Here is a 16,177-nt window from a genome sequence, read left to right as displayed (position 1 = left end):
CTTTTTTTTGTACATTTTATTTTACATAATCCTTATGGGGAAAAATGTATGCCAAAAATACTTCTAGAACCAGTTAATGCACTCAATTGACTTTCACTGTATGGACAAAAACAGCTGAAACCTTCTTTGAAGTATCTTCTTTTGAGTTCCATAGAAGAACTAAAGTCATACACTAAAAGTATTTAGATTTTTCATTTTCCCTTTAAAAGTAAACTATTTATAGGTTTAGTAATACTATATATACAATGTACTGTGGAAATCAGTTAGGGTAGACCATTTTAATTTGACATGAATGAAAACAAGCATGTGAGGCATGGACATACACTCCATCTCATATCTGTCAAATGCAATATGCGGTCTACTCTGACTAAGATCCATAAGTAATAACAACAGGCTGGTGATTTCACTGTAATGCAGCCGTGGGATGAGATAAGCTTCCCTTATGGATAATTGGTGCGGAACACTTTGGCTTGATATCCATTTAAGTGCTTTAAATAAAATCCAGGTGCATCTAGTCAGGCGAATCTGTCCATGGACAAAATATTTAGCATTTTTTAAAGTGCAAAGAATTAGTGTGTCGAAGCCTAAGACAAGCATATAAATAAAATCTGCCTGCTCCATATACAAGCACAGTGCAGGAGCTCCAATGATCCTTCACTACATTTCCTTCATTGTAACTTAGTACCATATTGCGTAATGTACCATACTGCATTTAATATTCAACAGTTCTTTGACCCTTAACCTCTGATCCATAGACTTTGTTTATTTGGCACAGTATCAGAAGGTCCGGGTTTTGGTCCAGTACTGTATATCAGGTTGGAGTTGGGAATGGGAATTTGTGCAGTTTCAGGCTGTCCATTGGTGCACTGGCATGTGATCACCAGCGCCCGCTCACACTGACAATGTCTGTGTGGAACTGGCGTGGCAGTCGACCGCTGGCACCCCCTTCCAGGAATGAGGAGCGGATGTTGGGCGGCTCAAAGAGCTTCCTTCGGTTCTTGTTCAGCTCTGTCAATACAAAAATATTCATAGTTTATACTGCATACATGCATGTTAATATCACAGAAAAAGGGAGTAGTGACAGATCTTTCATCCATATTGCAAATAACAAGGTTTTAAAAAATATAAAAAAAATATTCTACCAAATATTTAATATTGATTTGGAAACCTGAAAACAAGATAGCATTTCTGTCAAGTAAGCAGTTCCATCTTCCCAAAATCAGTGGATATTTTAAAGCTCAAGTTATTTTCATGTTTCTACAACATGAAATACATTAGTAGTTATACATAAAGATTTAGACACAAATATTGTGCAAAACAGCAATAAATAATAAAATAAATATCTTATTTTTCTAAATACTTTTCAGCAAAGAATGAATAATACATTTCCAAACAACATTTTTCTTTTGGTTTGTTTGGATTTAGCTTCTGGCATTCTCCTGGGGGGTATTCCAGAAAGCAGGTTATGTGACATACCCGGGTATGTTTAAGAGTAAGTAAATGGATAACCTCAACTTTCGGTTCCAAAAACAGAGGTAACTTTCAGGTTATGTTAGTTGTCATAGCAACTCACTCTCTGAACATAACCTGCTCCAGAGCAGGTTATGATCCACGATTAGTTCACTTCAGCGAGCCTTCAGTGGGCGTGACAGATACCGCACAACATTATATAATATTAGAATATGAAATATAGCCTATTATATATATATATATATATATATATATGTTAATGAGGAAGCGCTAATATAAGTAATAAATAAGGTAATATATTATTCTAATATGATTATTTCTTTTATTGGCATATATAAGAGTTATCTGTAAATTATGTATTAAGAGGTATGTATAAATTATAAAACACTATGACAAGGTAAGGTTTAACTTATATATATTTATATATTTTATTTATTATATGTTATATCTCACTGCATGGAGTGGCATTTTTCTATAATGTCTAAATTCTAAATCAAAATACATATCTGATATGACTTAATGTATAATTAGCATAAAACAAACAATATAATTCACATTCTCAAGTATTAAAGATTAAATGGAAAAAAATAAAAATGATTGCACCGCCATCAATTAGGTGGAGATATGCTCTAAGCATGTAAACAACTAATTAACAAAAGAAGAAGAAAGAAACAGCATGGCGCTGTTTTCTTAGCGCCCGTTTCTATAGTGACTCGTCGATTCGTCGCTCTGTTGAGAATGTCTTGAGTCTTAACCAGGAACATACTCTGAGTTGAATTAACTTACTCCCGGACGAGTTTTTGGAACCACATACCTCGAGTAAGCAAGGTTTGGGGTTAATCAACCGAGAGTTCAGGTTTTAGTTCACAGTAAGTTAACCCTGCTTTCTGGAATACCCCCCTGCAGTGTGCTTTAAAAATTGTTTACAACCTTAAAATGCTGCCAATGTTGACAGCCCACTAGTTTTTTTTTTTGACAGCTCGGTCTTTGCATTATGATTTTTAGATGGCAGATCTCATTTATGTAAGTGGGCTTGACAGTGCCAACGTTCCATTTTCCTGCTGTAGAGGACAAAAGGCAGGACATTTCTCTCACTAGTCTGGGACCAAACTTGCATCATCCCATATTACAGTAAATTGTGTCCGAGGTCAGTCAGAGAAATAAACACAGGCCTGCAGTCATTTCCTGTCTTCCTTGTACCTCTACACTTTAGTATCCCATCTGCACCACAATTAAATTTTTAACGGCTCAGTCTCAGGCATTGTGTTTTATTCTCCAGCCACAGGGCTGATAAAACAGGAACAATGCTTTTGTTTTAGTAAATATCCTTGCCAGACTGCAGGAAGTCATTGTGGTTATTGAGCAGTGGGTGGTCAAAATATATCGCAGATGTTCGAAATGGCCAAGCTTGTCACTTCCACTTGCTGTCATGCTTGGATGTGGACAGTCAGTCAACCATTGCCGGTTACGTAAGTGGAAAGCCAAATCCAATTTCATCTCTGACACCTCAATAAATCATAATCCCAAAACCCTGCAGCTGTCCAAATTACTCAAGGCTATTAAAAAGGAAAATCTTGCATGGCATGTTGTGTCCATCTGCCATCATGGTTATTGTTGTGTTGATTGGTATTAAGTTTATACTAAACTTTCTTAAGAAATGTATCAAGACCAGTCTTTCTGCAGTAAATATTGAATAACAAGTGGCTGTTTTCCAATAATCACATATGTATTTGAGTGCTCACGGTAATGCAGCTGTGTGCATGAACAGTCAAATGAACTTCTTGGTATTACTGCAAACAGTATAGTATAGTGAATATAGAAATAAAAATAAATCTGATCTGTGTATTACAATCAACCCAACAGACCTACTGCCTGTCTATTATTGCCATTAATATTAATAAAAAAACATTTCAATAAAAAAGTGAATACATTTTGAATGAGTTCTTTAATTACTGACTTTATTTGAAAATAAATAAATTGAGATATACCTAAAAAATACATGCTTTATTGTTATTTGTTAAAAGTCCCGTTCTTCGTGATACCATGTTTTAAACTTTAGTTAGTGTGTAATGTTGTTGTTAGAGTATAAATAATATCTGTAAAATTATAAAGCTCAAAGTTCAATGCCAAGCGAGATATTTTATTTAACAGAATTCGCCAACAACGAACGACCAGTTTGGACTACATCCCTCTAGCTCCTGCAGTAATGACGTCACTAAAACAGTTTTTTGACTAACCTACGCCCACATGAACACACAAACAGGGGGCGTGGTTTGGGCTTCCCAGGAATGCTGTACTTGGAGATCAATGGCTACAATTTATGTTTAACCCGGTTCCCGAAAATTATAATCCACATGTAAAACTATGTGCAGCACATTTTGCTGAGGACAGCTTCCTCAATCTCCATCAGTTTAATGCCGGATTAGCACAAAGATTATTCTTGAAAGATGGAGCAGTTCCCTCTTCCCTCTGGAGAAGGTGTTGTTTATGGACCACAACCGGTAAGTGTATTTTATTATTTAAGTTGGTGCGTTTAACAGTTTCTGTAACTTATTACACAAAGGGCAACGCTGTTTAGCTTTGTTAACTAGATGTTAGGGCTGTGCAAAAAATGGAATGCCATTTTCATGCGCATCTCGTCAGTAAAAACGCTCCTGTGATTATAAGTACATCTCCAGCAGTTTTCAAAACAAATCCTGCCCACTTGCTTCTCAAAATTAGCCCAATCGCGTTTCCAGGAGGGCAGCGCGCGCTCAGCTGTTGTCGAATCACAACACAGGAACCGCTGGCCCAATCAGAACTTGTTACGTATTTCTGAAGGAGGGACTTTATAGAACAGGGAAGTCATCAGCCTGTTTTTATGACAGTGAAAACAGCGGTATACAAATAGGTGAATTGTGTGAAGAATACTGTTTTTTTACACGCGATACATGAACACATGTTATATTGCACACTGTAAACACAATCAAAGCTTCAAAAAAAGCACGAAAAACGGGACCTTTAACTTGAGGGCATTATAATGCCTGTTTTTGATAACATCGGTAAGTAAGTCGCAATAATGAAGACCTGCAGGTGCAATTGCAGAAATAAGTGTAAATACTTGTGATGCTTGCATTAACAATATTGATCCGGATAGTTTTACTTATTAATTTTCTTATGAAAATAAATTCAGAAAATAAACATAGTGAGAAAAACAGATGATATCAACAGAAGCATCACTATATTCATATAACATAAGGTCTATTAAATGATGGCACAAATCTTACTATAATTTTGAATAGCTATTTTGTCACTCTCTATTTATCCCCCCAAAATTGAATAAAATCTATTTAGAGGCATCAGTAATAGTTTTGAAACTGGCGATATTGGACTATTTATAATTCATGGTAATAGACAACAATAAATGGATATTTTTTTAATCGATTGACTGCACCCACTGATTGATTGCAATGGAATCAAGAAAGGTATAAAGAATTGTGAAATGTTGCTGGTAATACTACTGTGCCAGCCTCAGTTGTTTGTTTGGAAGGGAACTGACCTGAAATGGCCAGCAGCATTTTCCTGCGGGCTCCAAATGTAGTGATGCCGAGCTCTTTCAGGTCCTGATCGGTCAATGTGAGGAACGTCTGAAGGTCAATCTGAGAAACAGACACAAACTGTATTTTTAGTTTGGACTTTCAGAGAAAAATGACTGTGGGGAGAAAGAGGGAGAATGGTATAACAGTGCAAAATCAAACCTGTGTCTAAGTGCATGTGCACTGACCACTGCACCACAGCGCTCTTTCTAACTTTCGTATGATATGTTTCTAAGATAAAAGCCAGAACCAAATTCTGGACTCCTCAATGTTATCTCTGGCATCTTGAAATAAAGGACTTGGCATAATGTGTGAATTGCAGATCTTTTTGGCTATTCTGAGGGTTTCAGTTCTATGCTGGAAGTTGCGTCATTGTAACCTCGGGCCAGTTTGACAGCATACATGCAAGCCAGATAGAGCTGTCACACTGACAGTGTTTCTGCTGCGTAACAGAGCTGTGGCTCCACAGAAAATTAAGTCATTTCTGTGTTACTACGTTGAGTATTTATTTTATTAAAAGCCATTAAATTGGAGTTGGTCATTCAGAATTATTACAGACCTGACTGTCATGAAATCCAATACTGTATATATATATATATATATATATATATATATATATATATATATATATATATATATATATATATATATATATATATATATATATATATATAAATATATGAAATGGAAAATATACATCCAAATTGTTCACACTCATTATGTGCAGAAATTTTCAAGCTTGACAACTTTTCAAGCCATTTAAAAAATGTTCGCTCCAGTATTTCATGTTGCTTCATAAAAGCCTATTTAGCCAAAAAAGTGCATTTCCAACATGAGTTCCGTGCACTTTGTGCAGCTAAAACAGACTAAGCACTAATAGCCACAAGACATAAAAGCAACCTCCCTGTGGCAGAAATCATCTAGAGCTCATTTAATTGTTCTCATCTCAAACGACAACACTGATAGAGAAGATATCGGCAGCTCTGTCTGTACCTCCTGCTGTTGGAAGACGTCTGTATATTTGCCGAGGCCAAGTTTACTGAAGAGCTCAGGCAGATCTGATCCTTTGAACGATGTGTTGAGATTACAGCCGTTAGTTCCCGTCACTGACGAGATGCAGTCCATGTAGTTGCTGCTGCTTAGGTAGTGTTCTAATCCAAAATACATAAAATCATGGTTAAGTGCCTACCTGGTTATCAATCAGCACTTTAAGGCTTTGCAGATATGTTGTTTTGGCCAAACTGCATTCATAGCCTTGTGAAAAACTATGTGATATACACTTGTAATATACATCACATGTAAAAAAAAAAATTGTGTATATATATACATATATAACTGCAGTATAACTGCTCTTGCTGATAATACAATATAGATGAAATAAAAACACCAAGCACTAAAGAGAGCAGAACACACATGAACTTTTAAAAAGAGCACTTTTATAATCATGTCAAATTAAAAGTTTACTTTTTAGGTACATTCTAAAATCACAGTTTGTCGTAATTTTTTTTATGCTTTAAAGAAGTACACTTTTTAAAAAATGTGTAACATAAAAAGTATATGGAAAAAAAAAAACTTGATTTTGACTAATTTAAGTACACTTTAATTTTGAACTGAACAGTGTTATATTACATTTAAAGTAGAAATATTTTCAGGATTCAAAAGAACATTAACATTAAATTTTAGTTTACCATACAGTAAATGCTTGTCAGTAGATTTGTCAGTATAACTATATTTCAAAGTCAATATAAGTAATTATAACATATAATGATGTACTTAAGTCCTAGTTAAGTCAAAAACATTCAACTAACTGCATTTAATATAAATGTAAACTATAATACATTTTCATTTACTGTAACTGCAAATAAAATGCAACTAAGTGTCCAAAATCATTACATTCAGTTTGCATATCCTTTAAAGTATAATATTTTTGTAGTAAGTACTCTTTTGTAAGAGCATGATAAAATGTATTTTGTGCTAACAACGATTTACAGTGTTAAAATGACTGGATGCTAACTGAGGTTATCATTCGAACTTCAAAATATTTTGAACTCGGATGTGTTAGCTAGTTAGTTAGTTGATGTCCTTGTGTAGTTTGCTTGAGGAGCAGTATTAGTTGCCTTGTATCGTCTCAATTCTTTCACTTGTGAAGTTAAATGATCTTTTAAATGACCTTCAATATCACTAGACTACTGATATTTTGTAATTGAGATATTTAACTATTAGTAATTAAAAAACGTCTTTGAATTAATGTCACAAAAAATAAATAAATAAATAAATTCACCGAGCTCAGTCATTCTGACTGAAGAGCACACCTGTTTTGTTCTGCTTCCTTTTGGGGCTGATGGGAGAGGGGAAGTCACTGTGTCCTGGGAGCCCGCTCCCATTCCTTTCCCTCCAGTTATCCGAGTCACTGCCACTCGCCACCCCCTCTCTACTGTTGGAGCGGGACAGGGCTAGAGGCGACCCCTTATAAAACACAAATCATATCAAGTTTATTCCACTAAAAACCCACAGTGATGCATCAATACAAAATAACAATAGAGCTAATCATCATCAATGAGAACACAGCAATATATGGTACTGTACACACTGAATGCACCAAATGAACTACTATCAGTGTACAGCAATTCATAGGAGAGAGGTGCTTAGCCCTTTTGCTTGGTGTGCTTTTACCTCATATGTAGTTGACATGGTAGGTTTATAAGACACATGGTTTGCCCGGCGCAACTCCTTAATGGTTTCTGCAGGCATAGACTTTGAGAAGCCCAGACCGCTCCACGTGTTAGTAGGGGTTCGGACCTCCGTCACCACTGGCTTTTTTAACATGGCTGAATATAGAAACAGAAGATGATGTAGTTTTACAAAAAATAATTATAATAATTACATGGCATTATATTTTATTAACTCACTGCATAATTCCACACATGAAAAACCTTGTTTGGTCAAGCTGTTTTTTTTTTTCATTCAGAGCATCTTTATCTTTATCTCTATTTTTTAAACTGTTATTTTGTATAATTTGTTGTTTAACTATATTTAAGAGAATCATGTATGATTTTTGGTTGAATTTCGTTTCTTTTGTTTTTCTATTTTGTTTCTTTTCTTTCACTAGTTTTCTGGCCTAATACCATCTGGCAAAGGCACTACCAGTGAAAACTAGCCTTTGGGATAATTTGGGTGCATTTACAGTACATTCATGAATGTTGATTAATATACACTGTCCCTTTTTTGTAAAAAACAAAACAAAACAAAAACTAACATTTATTTTATTTTTTTATATTAAAATTAAATAATAAAAATAATAATATATACCAATATAATAATATTACTCTATGCACAAACAATATATAATTATATATATATATATATATATATATATATATATATATATATATATATAATCATGAGTACTTTACCAAAAATCTGCATAACTATTTATTATATTAATTTAATTTTTCTAAATTTATATTTCTGTTATTTAATTATTCATTTTAATAATATATAATAGTTTTTACACATTACAGTACTGACAATGATTTTTACAATAAGGAGAATTTTGTAGGAGGAATGTGAAGTAATATAACACAAAATATTTAAATAGTTCTAAAACAGTTTAATATACTCACAAAATAAACTTTGTTTCTGGCAATGTTTGGCAAACCGTGACCTGGGTGGTATTCAATAAAATGAATGTTCCTGGTGTGAGATGTAGGAATCAGGAATTCTAATTAATTGATCAAGAATTTGATGCCAGATTCCCTTGCACTGTGCTAAATCGGTTGACACTCAAAAGTTTTACAATAAAGCGGTGTGTGCCACATTTCCATACAGTTCCAAAAAAATAATTAACCAAAATAATAATTGTTTACAGTGTGCGGGCAAGAAGAACAGTGTTAAGAAGTTAACACTGGGTAAATTCCTCATTCTCAGGTCCATAGTTTACAGCAAGAACGCTGGACACAGGACATGAGGTGTGGAGAAGCTTTATGAGGTAGAGTGTATTTATCGTAAATGTGAAACAGGGCTTTAATGACACCCTACTCACTGCCAGACATTCATCCTGTGAGGACACTGTAGTCCTGCTTTGTTCATTGCAGGCACACTAGACTAAACACAACTGGTTTCCAATTCCCCCAGCTGCCTACCAGCAGAATTGTTTTTAACAATATAGATTGCTGGGAGACACTCTTTAAGGCTCGGTTTATAGATTTAACTGTGATTTGATTTGTCAAGCACATACCTTTGGTTGCCAATAACTTCTTTTGCTCGTAGTCGAACGCCTGTAGAGGTGAACAGAGAGAAAGCAAAGAATGTTTAGGCTGTTGGAAAGGATTTAAGAATTATGTCCCTCATTTCTCCTGTCAGTTTGGTTTATAGAACGAGAAAGGCAAACTGTAAACATTGCCTTATTCTGTCAAAACCATTTAACAGACTGTGGCAAACCGAAAAGTACTGACTTTCTGTCATTTCAGAAAACACGGCATTGTATTAAGAGGCAGGGCATGAGATCAAAACACAGATCCCGTCAAAAGTTTGGAATAATCAAGATTATTATTTTTATTTTTTTTAATACGTATCTTATCTTTTACAAGGCTGCATTTATTACAGTGAAAACTATAATATTTTGAAATTATACAATTTCTATTTGAACATATTTTAGAATGTAATTCCTTTAATGTAAAGCTGATTTTTCAGCATCATTACTATAGCCTTCAGGGTCACATGATTCTTCAGAAATCATTCTAATATGCTGATTGGCTGCTTAAGAAAGATTTCTTATTAAAACAGTAAAAGAAAAACGTAATCACATTTTAACACTACCATTCTAACGTTTGGGATAAGTAAGACTAGTAATTCACAAGAATGCATTCAATTCATCAAAAGTACAGTAAATATATTTTTAATAGTCAAACTTACTGTCAAACGATTAATCGCAATTAATCACATCCAAAATAAAAAAAATTGCTTACATAATATGTGTGCGTACTTGTGTATATTTATTATGTATATATAAAGACACATACAGAATGTGTTTTTAAAATATTTAAATTGCATATATTTATATTCATATAGTTTATATAATATGTAAATATAATTCATGTATAAATGTAACATTTTTCTCAAATATGTAAATGCATGTGTGTGTATTTATATATAATTAACAAACATACACAGCACACACACATATACTATGTATAGCACTCATTTATAATGTTACAAAAGATGACTATTTCAGATTAGTATTATGCTTAGAACTTAATGAATTGGAGAGTCATGAATAAAAAGTATCATTGTTTTCAGCATTGACAAGAATAAGAACCATTATAAATAACAGATGAGATGCAAAGAGGTAAGGGGGAAAAAAATGTGGGAACCGGGGGCATGCTCCACATAGAATTTATCTTTTTTTTACCTTTTACTACCTGTCCAAAACTGTAATTTTTCACACACACACACACACACACACATATTTCTTTTTTGCAGAAATCAGTATTGAATATATTTGGTCAAAATCCCACATTATAAAAGATGAATTGCTTTACAGGCTATTTAAGACAATATTGGCTGATTAGACCTAAAATGCAAAATATGTTTGCCCTCTGTCTCTTCCCTGTTCCCACATCTCAGACCTCAAACACATAAAATATTACCCTTTTAAGATTGTTTAGGCAGCATGTTCTCTCTTCTAAAGAGTTTGGGCTCATTACCTGCATGCTGGAGAAGGAGGATTGGGGCGGCAGTCGGATTCTGTCTGAATTCTGCTGAGCGGCCCGTTCAGCTGCTCTTTCACTGCCTGGAGCTCGTTTATCAGCCACCGGACTCTCCGAGGCGCTGGAGTCGGAGTCTGACAACAGACAGTCTGAGCTACATGGATAAAAGAATAGATAAATAAAAGCTGTATTAGTGGCTAACTCTAACACTGACTGTGATTGACTGCTGAGTGATTGTGCATGTGATCATACTGTAGGAGAGAGTTCTTGGTGCCTTGTAGCAGCTCCAGGGCTTGCCTCTTTCCTGACGTCGTCTTACAAGATGCCAACATCTGCTTCAGTTCATTACTGTTCCCCGAGTGAGAGGGGCTTCGAGGCATGCCCACCTCCACAAACGTATCCGATCCTGAAACACACACAGAGACGAAACAGTGTTATTCTTTCCACAAGCCCCCATATTGAACGTTTTAGCTGAGAAGTTTGAGATTGTATTCCTGCAGAACTCAGCATCAGGGGATCTAACACGCCATTTACCCTCACTGCTTTTAAGGAATAACGAGATTGAATTGACTTCGCCTCATCTGAAAGCAAAAACAGACTGACTAAATGGATGTTAGGCCAACTCAAATAGCTTTAACAATACTGGAGCACGGAAAACCTTGTCCTTGTATTTCCACTGATGCCCCATTCAGGGAGCAGGAAGGAAAGGTATAATCATTTGGAACTGAGTTTATATTTATCCATAATTAGACTGACCAACGTCCATAAATTCTCAATTTCAATCTAGAGAAGGTCGAGGAGTTGTTTCAAGTGCTAATCAAAAGGTTGACATAATTCAGCGCTGAATGTCACTGGTTGCATCAAGCTCGAATAAAGGAGAGTATAATATATCCTTCAATTAATGTAGCCTTGGAAAGTGGCATGCATGAAACGTTGATTCACATGGCTTACACTGCAGTATAAATAAAGCTGGCATTTACCAGATAAAATTACTCAATTCTGACATATGCCAGGGATCAGTCTTGGTGAATATGCCATCACACTTGACTGACTGTAATAGGTAAAAAACAACAACATGCTTTATACTGTATAAGTTCAAAAGTTTCGAGCAAGATTTAGAATTTTTAAGGGGTGCATATATTTGATTACAAATATATTAAAAACAATAATATTGTGAAATATTATTAGTACAGTTAAAAAAAAAGTTTTCTGGTTTACCTAATTTTTTTAATATATACTTGTGATAGCAAAGCTGATTTTTTAAAATGATTTTGTTGTCACATGAACCTTCAGAAATCGTTCTAGTATGCTGATTTGGTGCTCAAAAACATTTCTTATATCAATATTGAAAACAGTTGTGCTGATTAATAGATTGTGGATTTTTTAAAATAATTCTTTGATGAATATAAATCTCAAAATGATATTTATTTTGTTTATTTCAAATAGAAATCTTTTGTAACATTATGTATGTCTTTACTGTCACTTTTTATCCATTTGATGTGCCTTGCTGATTAAAAGTGTTTATTATTATTATTTTTTTTTTATTTAAAAAAAGGACCCAAAGTCTTGGTAGTATGTATATGTATACCAACCATATACATTAAAATTAATATTAATATTTTACAATGAGTTTATTTTTCTGATCCCACTAGCAAACTGTTTTATCTATATTACATTATGGATATTTTTACTAAGATAAAAGCTAAATGTCTTTTGCAGTGCAGAGAAATGTAATACATCTTGTATAGAGTACATAATGAGGAGCTGTGGGTAATGCAGACCTTGGTCTTGGCTGGACTTGCTGGACAGCGGTTCAGAAGGGCAGTGGGGACTGGCTTCCTGCACAGAGTCGCCATGAACTGCGGTCAGAACTTTATCTGCCAGAGACGCTGCAGACATTCTGCTGTACATGGTGCTGGGCTGCTACACAACACACATGCACACAATATTCTGGTCAAGGAAAGTCAAAGGAGACTAACTATGAGAGATATACAGGACAGCTTTTTAGCATAACGATATATCATCTCATGATGGTGAAAGAAGTCTCACTTTGCTACTAAGAGGGGACACGGCTTTACTGCAGTCTGATACTACGTTGACTTGGGCGTCTATGGGGGCGAGACCAGGTGGAGGGGACGGAGTGTTCTGGGTGTAGCCTGGCACCCCTGACAGCAAGATGCTAGTTAGAGTGGCCTGGGTGGCTGGGTGGATCATCAAGTGTGATGAGAAACCTAAGAAAAAAAACAATTATCCAGTTTGCTTTGAAAGATGTATCTTACTACTGTATAATAAAAAGACATATAATATAATATAATATAATATAATATAATATAATATAGTATAGTATAATATAATATAATATAATATAATATAATATAATATAATATAATATAATATAATATAATATAATATAATATAATATAATATAATATAATATAATAATGGACTATCTTCTAAATAAAATACAATAAAATAAAAGTGAGTGAGTGAAGTGACATTCAGCCAAGTATGGTGACCCATACTCAGAATTTGTGCTCTGCATTAAACCTCCCAACCTTTCGATTGGGAGTCCGACTCTCTAACCATTAGGCCACGACTTCCCCCAAAATAGACTGGATTCTAAATAACAACCATGTGAATGTAAAGTGGACTGAGACCAAAATAATCACTTTCAAGTTCAAGTTTTATTTTATTTCAATATAACTCAAGTGTGAACTAAAGTGTAAACATATGGTACACAGAATCCATACTGAGTGTGTAAGTCTAGGATGTCTGCCAGCCTTACCTGGAGTGCTGGCAGGACTGGCCAGTGAGTTGGGCCAGAGATTGGGGCTGGGTGTTCCAGAGGTGGATGTCTGTAATGGGCTGATGGAGCTGTTGAGAGCATTTAGAAGGGAGTTGGTGGAGGGTCCTGTCATGGAGACTGTCGGAGGTCCCAGCAGACCTACAGGTCAGACAAAAATATGAGACAATAAACCAAAAACATAATTTCAACAAAAGACATTTTCTGTACATGTAAAGGAATAGTTCAAAAATGAAATCTGCTGCAAATTTACAGACTCTTAGGCTGTCTAAGATGAATGAGAGTTTTTTTCTTAATCAGAACAATTCAGCATTACATCACTTGCTCATCAATGGATCCAGCAGTGAATGGGTGCCATCAGAATTAGAGTCTTAACAGCTGATTTGTTTATTAAAAATATTCAGCATTTTACTTTAAAATTTGTTAATTGATGAACTGGGGTGGTGTGGATTAATTGTGGTGTTTTTATCAGCTGTTTGGACTCTAATTCTGACGGCACCCATTCACTGCAGAGGATCCATTGGTGAGCAAATGATGTATTACAACATTTCTCCAAATCTGTTCAGATGAAATAACAATCCCATCTATTGCACATTTAGTATGGCCTGACGGTGGGAAAATATTCAACAAACATTCGTTTTTGAAAGCACTGACTGCAAGTAGCACATCTCATTCAGCGGTTCAGCTAATGTAGTGTTAATTTTGACAACACTAACTCTAGCAATTTAGACTTCTGACTGAATCCTTTTAATTTTAGTAATATTTTAGCAGGGAGACAGAAATTCTAACTGATTTAGCTCCCCTAACTTTTTCTGCTTCCAAATTCTTCAATATTTAACAGTCTCTTGGGAGTATGTTACATAACCTCATTAATACTCATAAGTCAAGCTGACAATAATGTTCCCTTGCTTTTTGGATGATTGAATACTGTAAAGCAGGGATCCTCAAATCTGGACCCTGAGACCCACTTTCCTGCAGAGTTTAGATCTAACCCTAATCAAACACACCTGAGCATGCTAATCAATGCCAATCAATGTCTATTGGGTTATTAGAAAATCACAGGCAGATGATTTTGATCAGGGTTGGAGCTAAACTATGCAGCATTGGACCTCCAGTGCAGGATTTGAGGAATCCTGCTGTAAAGTGTACTCCTGTATCAGTCCACAAAAAAACATATTCAGGAACTGATTCAGATGTATTTATTTAATTATACTCAAGCTGATTAGAAGAATAATGTACTTTTATAACCACCAGAAATAAATGTACTGTTTTCTTACCCAGGCTGGTGAGGCCGAGGCCAGCAGAGGCCAATATGTCAAGGCCAACAGGGCAGCTGAGAGGTGGAGGTGGAGCAGGGGCGGAGGGAGGACTGCTGGTGAGGACTGATACCCCACTGCTCTCCAAACCCAACAGATAACGCCTGGCCTCGTACATGTTCAGAGCGTTCCTCTCAACACTTTTCACTATCACTGACTGACAGCCCAGAGAAAAAGAGATTTAGAGTTTAGAAATCAGCTCCTGTCCACTAGCAGGTGCTATATTTCAGGACCATGCAAAAGTCAAACAGTGTTTGTTTGGTGTCATTCAAAAAAACAACAATGGCAGATTTTAACACGTTTTATCAACAACAGAATAATTAATTGTCAGTAAGGTCCCATTCACATCAAAGATGTTAACTTTAAAAATCATTCTCTATATAAATCAAACTATATTAATAACGACGCAGATGAATAATGTTGTTGGTTTTTCAAATGATGAATAATCTAAACTTTGACTGCCAATCTGTTATAAAGAGAAAGTTATTATGCATTGGTGTGGATGATAATTTAGTTATTGTTATATTTTCATTCTTAAGCCCTGTTCACACCAAGAATGCTAACGATAAAGATAACGTTATTAGCATCCACACCAGCGAACGATATCGTCTGTTTATTCTAAGCACATGTGTGTCTGTCGCTTTAAACTCTTGAGCTTGTCACACTGGGATTGATTCTGATTGGCTGTCAGTGTTTTTTAGTTCAGCTGGAAAAATAGTTTTGAAAGTGATTCCAATGATATCATTTCTGTGTGCCTTTATCGTTATAGTTGTGGTGTGGACTCTGCTATTCTTTAATATTGAGAACGATTAGTAGAACTTGATCTTTATCGTTATCTTTATAGTTATCATGCTTTGTGTGAACTGGCCTTTAGTGTAATTTAAGGCGGCATTCACACAGAACCGATTTTTGCATTCCACTGCCTTGATTTTCAATTGTTTTTATTTTTTATTTTGTGTAAACATGCACTATTCTTACGTGTTTGTATTTCCATCTTGCATATGATCTGTCAGGTAACAGATGGTTTGGGCTAAACTGTGCTGAGATTCAGAGAAAACCGAGTTAAGAAAACGAGTCCAAAAACTCATCTAGTGTTGGCATAATGACATCATTATGAATATAATGTGGAAGGTGTTTCCTTTTAAAGAGAGTTAATTCATGATTTTTGAAAAAAGATTTTTGCCCTTGAGGTCCACTTGTTGTTGATGCTGCACACAGCAAGAAACAGCACATGTTTTGGTGAACTTTACCATATTTCATTTTCATTTTTAATTCTTCTGCTCTTTAGGAGTAAATTTAGTTTCA

General features: G+C 35.1%; 1 protein-coding gene across 1 annotated transcript in view; it reads right to left on the bottom strand.

Moving 5' to 3' along the window:
- Positions 1 to 259: 259 nt before the first annotated feature.
- The window catches only part of LOC132122011 (protein bicaudal C homolog 1-like), an 88,567-nt gene continuing 72,649 nt past the window's right edge, over positions 260 to 16,177 (bottom strand). Inside the window, exons 10-21 of the mRNA XM_059531809.1 lie at positions 14,834 to 15,029; positions 13,539 to 13,697; positions 12,803 to 12,984; positions 12,535 to 12,676; positions 11,006 to 11,159; positions 10,751 to 10,907; positions 9,283 to 9,322; positions 7,719 to 7,873; positions 7,358 to 7,511; positions 6,039 to 6,196; positions 5,009 to 5,108; positions 260 to 1,008 (exon numbers count right to left, since the gene is read on the bottom strand). Coding sequence (XP_059387792.1) covers positions 878 to 1,008; positions 5,009 to 5,108; positions 6,039 to 6,196; positions 7,358 to 7,511; positions 7,719 to 7,873; positions 9,283 to 9,322; positions 10,751 to 10,907; positions 11,006 to 11,159; positions 12,535 to 12,676; positions 12,803 to 12,984; positions 13,539 to 13,697; positions 14,834 to 15,029 — 1,728 coding nt within the window. The 3' untranslated portion in view covers positions 260 to 877. The remainder of the gene's footprint in view (positions 1,009 to 5,008; positions 5,109 to 6,038; positions 6,197 to 7,357; positions 7,512 to 7,718; positions 7,874 to 9,282; positions 9,323 to 10,750; positions 10,908 to 11,005; positions 11,160 to 12,534; positions 12,677 to 12,802; positions 12,985 to 13,538; positions 13,698 to 14,833; positions 15,030 to 16,177) is intronic.

Source organism: Carassius carassius, chromosome 40, assembly GCF_963082965.1.
Source record: "Carassius carassius chromosome 40, fCarCar2.1, whole genome shotgun sequence".
Lineage (NCBI taxonomy): Eukaryota > Metazoa > Chordata > Actinopteri > Cypriniformes > Cyprinidae > Carassius > Carassius carassius.
The sequence above is the reverse complement of the archived record's forward strand: the minus strand, read 5'-3'. Positions and strand labels throughout refer to the sequence as shown.